This window comes from Gobio gobio, assembly GCF_949357685.1.
Source record: "Gobio gobio genome assembly, chromosome: 19".
NCBI classification, from domain to species: Eukaryota; Metazoa; Chordata; class Actinopteri; order Cypriniformes; family Gobionidae; genus Gobio; species Gobio gobio.
In genome coordinates, this window is record NC_137112.1 from 5855522 (window position 1) to 5866072 (window position 10551).

The window sequence follows — 10551 nt, forward strand, 5'->3', positions numbered from 1 at the left end:
AAATATCTAATACACTGGCGCATCTGTTCGCCCATGGGCGTCTGGTCTGAAAACCAGGTGTGTTCAGGTGCATTGTTGGTGTGTTGCTATTTTGAGGAACTGAAAACGACTGCGCCATTGTACCCAATAGTATTTTGACACCACAGGTTGCCAGTTGGTGGGAAAAAAACGCATATTGCAGCCATGGAAGCAAACAAACTGGGTCAGAGATCGCAGATTCTACCTGTCCTAAAAAGACTCGGCATCCATCCAAAAATCCCCTCGTCTTCCATTGTCAATTGCACTCGTTCCTGTTGCGTGTCCTCAAACTGGCAACCTGCGTGAGCGGGTCGAGTCTGAGGAGGAGGGGGCGGGGCAAACAATATTTAGAATTTGGGTTGCAGTACCCATTTCAACCACTAGCTATCATTCTTACATACAGCACTTTTAAACAGCAAATGCACTCGCACACATCTGTTCGCCCATGGGTGTCTGGTCTGAAAACCAGGTGTGTTCAGGTGCATTGTTGGTGTCTTGCTATTTTGAGGAACTGAAAACGACTGCGCCATTGACCAACACAAACCTGCTCTAAAGGCAAGGGTGTGTTAGTAATATGCGCTTACGCACGTACACTCTGCTTATTACACACACACAGGGATGCGCAGCATCACACACATTTTTAAAAATTAAAAATAAAGGATTCCTCTCTGGAGAAGTGTTGCCTTTCCGCTCGCAAATTTTGCCATGTAAATAGTAAATCCGGCATGGTACGAGCGCAACTGGCTTTTAAAGGGAATGGGAGATGAGACTCTGATTGGTTTATTGCATGTTACGCCCAAAACACACCCATGACTCAGTTAGAGACGAGGTAGAATCCTTTTGGGCCATGCACCTGGCACACACTGACCATTTTTTTACGTCATTAAACTAGCAAAAGTGTATTCGGACACGCCCTAAGTGCACCTGCATCGTGTGATTCAGTCTAAGTGCTCAGATCGGTAAAATAGGGCCCTTAATGTTTAAATTACAACCTCAGGAGAGGCACATTCAGTGTTTACTTGGATTTTTCCTGTGTCTCTTCCACATCATTTCCCCAAAAACTTTTAAAGCACTTTATGCATGATCCAATCCACACCTGTCTCCTTTTAGAAATCTGAACAAATACATTTCATGAACCGGTGAACATTACACTGGGTTACACCAACAGCAGATGCACTGCTCAAAAACAGCATTCTGAGTCTCATGTGTGTTTCTGGTCCCACATGGTTTACCTGTTATGAAACGAGTGATGGTCTGGATGTGATTTTGAGGCCAGGAGCCGTCTGGATTCGGGGACCAATCACAGCGTCAGTGAGCTTCACATATTTAGGCAGAGAGAAACAGGCCGACATCTGCACATGGGGACAGGAAGACTTTTCCTAAGAGACTCCAGGAGGTATTTTTAGTGCCTTGAGAGGCTATTATTGCGATTTGCTCTTTCTTCCTCCACCACACGAGAGAAGCCAGATGATTGACAGTCCACCAGATGCAGGATTCCCAGGTTACCACAACTTTTGAACCAAATAATTACTTGAATAATTTACCAAATAATAACTTTTCAATTGTTTTGTGGACTTGCTGTCTATTTCTGTGTCCTAATTTGCATACCATCTGTCCTAAATAGTATATTTGAAATTGTCCTAAATCATTAGCATTCCAATTATTTCATATTTTATTGTATGTCACACATTTCCATTGTAATAGACAACAGTAATATCCCTTTTTATTTTTACTCGTCTTAAAAAAAAGACAGTTGCTGATAAGACTAAATTAGGTTTTCGGGGACATTTAACATCGTACTACACATCACTCCCTTCTCCACTTTTACATCCTCAATGTGTTCACAATCACGCTTGTTCAAACTATCCTAACTCAAACTTTCAGGGAAAATGTTTTTTTTTAATAGACTGAAATCCCCATCAGACGTTTACCGACGGTGACACTGAAGACATGTGATCGTGACATTTAGCTTTTTACTTCATAAAAGCCGAAGATTATCAAAATTGACAAAGCGTGTACCGCCTGCTACAGAAATGACTGCTATTTAATGAATAAATACAATTAGAATAATAAGACACTATAGCACTATTACCAATTAAATTCATGGAACAGAAGTTGCATCTGAATTGGTACAATTACACCTGCATAAAATGTTCATATTAATTTAACATTTAAACATTAACGTTATATTCACGGAATAATTTATTCAACCAGTTTGTTCAAAGTAGCCGATTCATTTAATAACGAAACATGGCCGAATTAGCAAAGAAACAGTTTAAAATGTAATTTAATATGAACTTCTTGTTTATTGAACGTTTGTATAAATCAATATAATTTGCCATCACGCTAATATTCATGAAAACAGCTCTCTTGCTCTTGTGATATTGCTTAATTATATTCTGTTATATTAAACAAAAAACATAATTTTGTGGGCATTTATATTCATTTTGGGCATTTGTGAGACGATGCTGCATTGATTTTGAACCTGGCAGCACAGTAACAAAAGAAATCGCATTACAAGGGTTAGGGTTAGGGTTGACAAGTTATTGATTGCATTTTAAGCAGTAAGTTTTACATAGAATCACATTAATGATGTTAAATCTGACAATGCACCCGCAATTTAGAGATATCCTTGCAGTTGTGGTCTTGACTGGTCTTAAGATAAAATCCAGAGTCCTTTCAAGACCAAGGGTAGACCAAGGGTGCTTCTCAATTCTTATTTGTGCATCCTCGTTTCCCTTCCTTGCGTCTTATCTCCACCTCTTCAGGATACGAGGGAAGGACGCAAGGACTTCAAATGACACCGCTGGATTTAGTTTGCACATCGGGATTCTTGAACATTAAAGATAACTATTTATATTGTAATAGTTTCAACCCCTACAAAATACCACATTTGTCCATATTTTATTTAACCCATTTAAGCCCACCGGCAACTATAGTTGCAGCAGTGTATAGTTGTCATTTTCCTTTTGTATGTATTTTTCTAGATAGTATCCATGTTTTATATCTCAAGAAAACAACCAAATAAAGGATTTGAAAAGAAAAAAAAAGTTATTAACTTCCTTCCTGTCACAATGGACTGCCAACTTCCTACCCCTACTTACACGTAGCATAGCGAAGGCAAACCCTCCCAAAGAAAAGTTATTTTCATGTTACTAATAAGATTTTTTGTTGACATATATCTACATAATCGTGAAGGTCTCTAGAATCATCCAAACAAAACAAATCTTACAAGCGATCTTTAGTTTTTTGTATACTTAGTCAAAAGTCCAAGCGGCAACTATAGTTGCTGGTGGGTAAATGATTTGTAAGTGGATATAATGGGGAAATGGGGTATACTGTGTTAACAGGTTAATAAATCAAGATTTTGGGTCTTTAGTGCTTTTTGCTTTCATAATATCCCACCTAAAACATAACTTAACCATTTAACTGACATCTCTACTGTACAGCAGACCTTAATTCGATAGGGGAAAATGTCATATTTTATGTCTAGTAAGGGCCAAAATATTGAGGACCCATCATCCAATTTGGAATGGATGCAATTCATTCTAATCGATCAAGGACCCTAATTCATTTTATGACTAGTAGCTTATGATTCCATTATAATGAGGAAATTCAGTAAAGTAATGAGTTTACATTTACATTATTATATGAAATCACCTACTACAGTCAGCCATTGAATACTATGGGACTATTTATTTTTGTAATATAGATGTAATTTTTTCGTCATTATATTGATTTATTTTCATTGAACTTTTTGATACACAATGCCCTGATAGGGCAACTCAATGGCTGAACTTTGTTCTGCACTATGTTCCACCACTTTAAGACTTTTGATGTTGTTATACGATATTTATTGTATTTTCATATTCAACAGATTATTAGATGCAGCTTTTTTGAGCTTGCATCGAATGTTCTTCGACTTTTATACATAATAAATTTGTTTGTGAATAAAGATTGATCTGTTGAAAGCATTTATTTTGAGTTAAGATGCTAAATGTTCTCATCCTAGTCAATTTTGACATTGAAGGGGTGCATACAACACATGGCAACTAGTTGCCACACATTCAAATACGATTTTCAAGGAAACAAAAAACAAAAAATAAATGCAGAACATGTTCACATAGGACACTATTAACATGACTATATTCATGAAACCATTTAGAAAAATTTGGACACAAATGGGTTAATATCACCAATTATTAATAACAACTAATTATTCCCAGTTATTAACAGCTTTTTATTTGTTGTATAGTATTAGTTTTTCTTTAATTTTCTTGTGCATTGATATAATTCTGCAACGGTCAGTTGTTGTTATTTGTGTCTTGTACATGTAAACATAATGAATAAACTGTGGCAAGATGAGAAGGGGGAGGAGAATTTATATGTGCGTTACGTTTAGCCGATACACCCATGTACCCTCGCTCATGACTCCTCAGGAAGCCTCCTCACTCCTCAATGCAATTAAGAGAATTGAGATGTCCTACAAGATGGCTCAGCTCGGTCGGTTTCCGTGTCATAGGATGGAGGAGCGAGGAAACGAGGAAGGATATTGAGAAGCACCCCAAGACCTTCAAAAAAAAAAGGGGTGGTTGCATGCAATTTCACTTTTGAAACTTTAGTTAGTGTGTAATGTTGCTGCTTGAGCATAAACAGTATCGGCAAAGTTACAGCGCTGAAAGTTCAATGCAAACGGAGATAGTCTTTTAAAGTTATGGCAGTTTATTGCCTACAAAAACGGCCGGTTTGGACTACAACAAGCTTCTTCCCGGGTTGGTGACATCATAAACACCTGCTTTCAACAAACACTGCCCCCGCGAACACGCAACAAAGTGGGCGAGGCCACGTCGCCGTCATTACGAAAGAGAGAGAGCTGTTGCAGAACTACAAACTACATTTGGCCATCTAACCAATCGAAGACCATTGCGTTTTTCGGAGGGATGGGCTTCACAGAAGAAGGAAGCAAACGAGCCGTTCAAAGGACAGTGGAGACAGCGGTGTGGAATAAAGGTAAAATAATTTTTTTTTAAAAAAGTATTGACATGTTATACTGCACCCCATAAACACAACCAAAGCCTAGAAAAAAACCACGGAACCACCCCTTTAAGACCAATCTCGAGACCAAGACCGCACACTAAAACATTCTATAAAAAGACACAAACGGACGGTTTATGGAACAGAAAAAATTCCTTTTATTGTGATTTCACCAAGAACAGTTTATGATCTGGGTCTCTCCTTCTTGCCTTTGTACAGAGCCAGAAGAGAAACGTTGGCCACCTTCACCACCTTGAAACGAACACCAGGGATATCACCCACGGCGTGTCCCTTACGACCGAATCCTGCCACCAGAACCTCATCGTTTTCCTGCAACAAGAGAAATCAAGCACTGTAATCTCAAATATAGCGAATGACGTGCTGCTTCACGTCAACATGACATGACTTTGCGTTAACATACACGGCACTTTCTAAAGCCAAATGGCGTGTTATCTGTACGCATTGAGCTATCCGCGTGTATGTCTACGCCGTGTGATTCCGCGTGCATGTCTACGCCGAAACTAACCATTATGTGTGTGTGTGTGTCCACAATGTAAATGGATTAATAAACGGATTTAATTTTTGAAAATGCAGAATGTTTCTTGTGATGGGTAGGTTTAGGGGCAGTGTGTGTGAGATGGGTAGGTTTAGGGGTAGGGGTAGGGGCAGTGTGTGTGTGTGTGTGTGCGTGCGTGCTATGGGTAGGTTTAGGGGTAGGGGCAGTGTGTGTGTGTTATGGGTAGGTTTAGGGGTAGGGGCAGTGTGTGTGTGTGTGCGCGTGCGTGCTATGGGTAGGTTTAGGGGTAGGGGCAGTGTGTGTGTGTTATGGGTAGGTTTAGGGGTAGGGGCAGTGTGTGTGTGTGCGTGCGTGCGTTATGGGTAGGTTTAGGGGTAGGGGCAGCGTGTGTGTGTGTGTGCGTGTGTGTGTTATGGGTAGGTTTAGGGGTAGGGGCAGTGTGTGTGTGTGTGTGTGCGTGTGTGTGTTATGGGTAGGTTTAGGGGTAGGGGCAGTGTGTGTGTGTGTGTGTGCGTGTGTGTGTTATGGGTAGGTTTAGGGGTAGGGGCAGTGTGTGTGTGTGTGTGTGCGTGTGTGTGTTATGGGTAGGTTTAGGGGTAGTGGCAGTGTGTGTGTGTGTGTGTGTGTGTGTGTGTGTGTGTGTGTGTGTGTGTGTGTGTGTTATGGGTAGGTTTAGGGGTAGGGGCAGTGTGTGTGTGTGTGTGTGTGTTATGGGTAGGTTTAGGGGTAGGGGTAGTGTGTGTGTGTGTGTTATGGGTAGGTTTAGGGGTAGGGGCAGTGTGTGCGTGCGTGTGTGTGTGTTATGGGTAGGTTTAGGGGTAGGGGCAGTGTGTGTGTGCGTGTGTGTGTTATGGGTAGGTTTAGGGGTAGGGGCAGTGTGTGTGTGCGTGTGTGTGTTATGGGTAGGTTTAGGGGTAGGGGCAGTGTGTGTGTGCGTGTGTGTGTGTTATGGGTAGGTTTAGGGGTAGGGGCAGTGTGTGTGTGTGTGTTATGGGTAGGTTTAGGGGTAGGGGCAGTGTGTGTGTGCGTGTGTGTTATGGGTAGGTTTAGGGGTAGGGGCAGTGTGTGTGTGCGTGTGTGTGTGTTATGGGTAGGTTTAGGGGTAGGGGCAGTGTGTGTGTGCGTGTGTGTGTGTTATGGGTAGGTTTAGGGGTAGGGGCAGTGTGTGTGTGTGCGTGTGTGTGTGTTATGGGTAGGTTTAGGGGTAGGGGCAGTGTGTGTGTGTTATGGGTAGGTTTAGGGGTAGGGGCAGTGTGTGTGTGTGCGTGTGTGTGTGTTATGGGTAGGTTTAGGGGTAGGGGCAGTGTAGGGGGATAGAATGAAACGGCGTTGATAAACACGCTAAAAAACAATTATGCGTCTTGATTAGGGTTGGGTACAGTTCACATTTTAACCGTATCGGTACCCAACAATACCTTTTTTCAGTAGTTTTAGGATGTTTTCATAAATAACTTAAGAACCTATAAGTAATTTATAAAAGTGTTATTGACATTATGCCAGAGCTGCCCTGGTCGCTGTCTGCCATTGTCTGTGTTGTTTGATTACTGTAATATGATGCTCAGCTGAGCTTTATATGGTTAAAATTAAAACAAGAAATTATTATTATTTTTTTTTTAACTTAAAAAAATTAAGTTATCATTTATTATTATTACATTAGTGTGAGTATTATTATTACATTGAGATGTATCTAAATCCTACTTTATAACTAATTTATTTGTCAAGTTAGCCGAACTTTTATCTTGACGGGTTGCCGTGAAGACCTTTGAGTTTGTGTGCGTTTATGATATGACGGTAGTTTTTCCTCAAATGAAACGGTAAAATGCTCATAGTGTGACTCAGTGGCTCTGAAGATGACTTTCGTGCGTTCATGTCCTCATAAGAGGCAGAGGTGTTAACATGCGACCGTCACGCACGATTGTGTGTGAGGTAAACCCATAGACTGTAAAGCACATCTATGGCATGCATTCGCACAGAGACACGCATGATTCGTATTTAAATGGTCTTTTCGTGGTTTAATATTTACAGACACTAGTCTATATCCAGTATACGCGCTCTCACGTACCGAAATTTCGAACCGATTGATTAAATGTGAATCGGTACTCGGCAAAAATGGCATACGAAATGAGATCAGTCTGCTTCACGTGCATAAATCCAACGTACCTCAATGAAGTTCAAGCAGCCGTCGTTGGGCACGAAAGCTGTGATCTTCTTGCCGTTCTTGATCAGCTGGACCCTGACGCACTTCCTGATGGCAGAGTTGGGCTGCTTGGCTTCAACACCACTGTCACGACAAACAGAACGTTAATGTCATTTATTACAAAAAAATCAACCCACATATTCATCATTGCCTCGATGAACGTCAAGCCTTACACTTTCTCAAGCACGATGCCTTTGGCGTGAGAAGCTCCACCGAAGGGGTTGGCCTTCAGAGCGGTACCCAAATGAGCCTTCTTGTACTGTTTATCATGCCATTTCTGCTCGCGGCGGTGGTTCCGCAGTTTTCTAGCAGTACGCAGTCCACGACACTTGCCTAGGGGAGGAAACAGGGAGAAGGCGTAAGAAAAAGAATCAGTTTTAGTTGTTCATATGCCCACCATTAAAGGGACAATATGTAACTTTTCACCGCTAGATGTCACCTATTCAAAACAAAGGCGTAGCTTGATGATCCCCGGGTTTCACTGAGCTTTTATTGTTATAATGTTAGTCTGTGCTTTCGTTCAGCATGACTGAGACACTTTTTCACACTGATGTGAGAGATCGATATTAGGCAGTAAAACATGGTACTCGCAGTAAATCAAGAACACCAGATTTAAACAAACAGACTGTGTCGAGGTGGAGAACAATGGTTTGTTTCTGTCCATGAATGATCCAAACAGTGTCTAATTAAACACATATTAAAGCAGATTTGGCGTTTCCATGGTTTCTACAAAATATAACTGGAAATTGGACGGGTGTTGTCATTGATAGGCGACGCACGGTCCATGTCCTGGTTAAAATGCTTATTTCTCTGGATTTAAACATTCTTGGAAACATTTGGGATAATGTAAGTACTAATCAACAAAATATGTAACTGTTCTTGTGATTTTTGGATATTTTAGTCCAAATATCTTACATATTGCGCCTTAAACATCCATGAATCATTTGCAATTGGAAGGAAATCTACTGGACCTATAATAAGCAATATAATTATACATAAAATTCACTTAAAAGAAACCCTGTTTGTGGTACAGGGTTTCTTTTACGTCCTCAAACGTCCACATTCACACTAAAGATGCCGTTCATCACTTGAGCTTCAACATGCTCATCAATTGTGATGGCGTCTTAAATAACCCTAAATAAACCGACGTTGCCGTGATTTTAAAGCAGAAAAATTAAAAACATAAGTGTATATCAAAACGCCGTTTAATATTGTGAATTAAAGTGTACATGAAGATGATCTCAGGGTTAGTGTGTGTGCAGCTCATGGCCGCTACACGATGCCTCCATTACAAAACACAAAAGAGCTACAAAAACGGCTTCATAGCGATCGCCAGTGTGTCTAACCCGAGACATGAACCTTTTACCGACATGTAAACCCAGACAATTGTGAGGTAAAATCAAATATTAAAGCGTTTTGTCAAGTTTTACTGTCGCCTCACACGTACCCATGATCGCGTGCTCTGAGTCCGGACAGGAAAGAACGATCACGTGACGCTCTGCGCAAATGACTGCTGGAAGGACCCCACGCTACGGGTAGACAAAGCGAGCGCCTGTGCGAAAGGATGCGAGTTTTCTTTTTTATACGTCTATTTGAATGATTTGAATGACGAACAAAAAATGTAATATATTTATTTGGTTTATTTTACTGTCATTCAAGCCTAAATGTCTTATTAAACACACATCTAGTTGATTACGATGGGAAAAATGCATATATTGACATATTCGTTTAGCAATATGGTACTCCATATACAGTGATAGCCTATAATCTTATTAGTGTCCAGAAATTATGATATTACCATGTTTTTCTGTAATACTATTTCTAGTGCTAGTGCTACTTTTTATTATTTCTTTTCAAGTGCAGGTTGACTGTGTCTGAGTGAAAACTTAAGTTATGATAAAGAAATATTTTCCCTTTGAGTTTATCTATCTATCTATCTATCTATCTATCTATCTATCTATCTATCTATCTATCTATCTATCTATCTATCTATCTATCTATCTATCTATCTATCTATCTATCTATCTATCTATCTATCTATCTATCTATCTATCTATCTATCTTTGTTTTGTCATTATATCCATCCATCCATCCATCCATCCATCCATCCCTCTGTCCATTCGTCCATCCATTCATCCATCCTTTCTTTTTTTCTTTCTATCTATCTATCTATCTATCTATCTATCTATCTATCTATCTATCTATCTATCTATCTATCTATCTATCTATCTATCTATCTATCTATCTATCTATCTATCTATCTATCTATCTATCTATCTATCTATCTATCTATCTATCTATCTATCTATCTATCTATCTATCTATCTATCTTTGTTTTGTCATTATATCCATCTATCTATCTATCTATCTATCTATCTATCTATCTATCTATCTATCTATCTATCTATCTATCTATCTATCTATCTATCTATCTATCTATCTATCTATCTATCTATCTATCTATCTATCTATCTATCTATCTATCTATCTATCTTTGTTTTGTCATTATATCCATCCATCCATCCATCCATCCCTCTGTCCATTCGTCCATCCATTCATCCATCCTTTCTTTTTTTCTTTCTATCTATCTATCTATCTATCTATCTATCTATCTATCTATCTATCTATCTATCTATCTATCTATCTATCTATCTATCTATCTATCTATCTATCTATCTATCTATCTATCTATCTATCTATCTATCTATCTATCTATCTATCTATCTATCATCTATCTATCTATCTATCTATCTATCTATCTATCTATCTATCTATATATCTTTGT

General features: G+C 39.5%; 2 protein-coding genes across 2 annotated transcripts in view; one reads left to right on the forward strand and one right to left on the reverse strand.

The window, feature by feature from the left end:
- The window catches only part of traf3ip2b (TRAF3 interacting protein 2b), a 1379907-nt gene that overhangs the window by 1113966 nt on the left and 255390 nt on the right, over positions 1-10551 (forward strand). The window lies entirely within an intron of this gene.
- On the reverse strand, positions 5187-9261 carry rps23 (ribosomal protein S23). Its single transcript, XM_079844882.1, has 4 exons — positions 9214-9261; positions 7940-8099; positions 7730-7850; positions 5187-5382 (listed from the first exon to the last, which is right to left on the reverse strand). Exons 1-4 carry the CDS (start codon positions 9215-9217, stop codon positions 5236-5238), a joined length of 432 nt encoding a protein of 143 aa, XP_079701008.1. The 5' UTR covers positions 9218-9261; the 3' UTR covers positions 5187-5235.

Bases quoted from the DNA above. Each gene is read 5' to 3' on its own strand.
- rps23 (XM_079844882.1), bottom strand. The intron at 7,851-7,939 runs GTAAGGCTTGAC...TTGTCGTGACAG, and splicing joins GGCATCGTGCTTGAGAAAGT to TGGTGTTGAAGCCAAGCAGC. The intron at 5,383-7,729 runs GTACGTTGGATT...CTCTTGTTGCAG, and splicing joins GCTGCTTGAACTTCATTGAG to GAAAACGATGAGGTTCTGGT.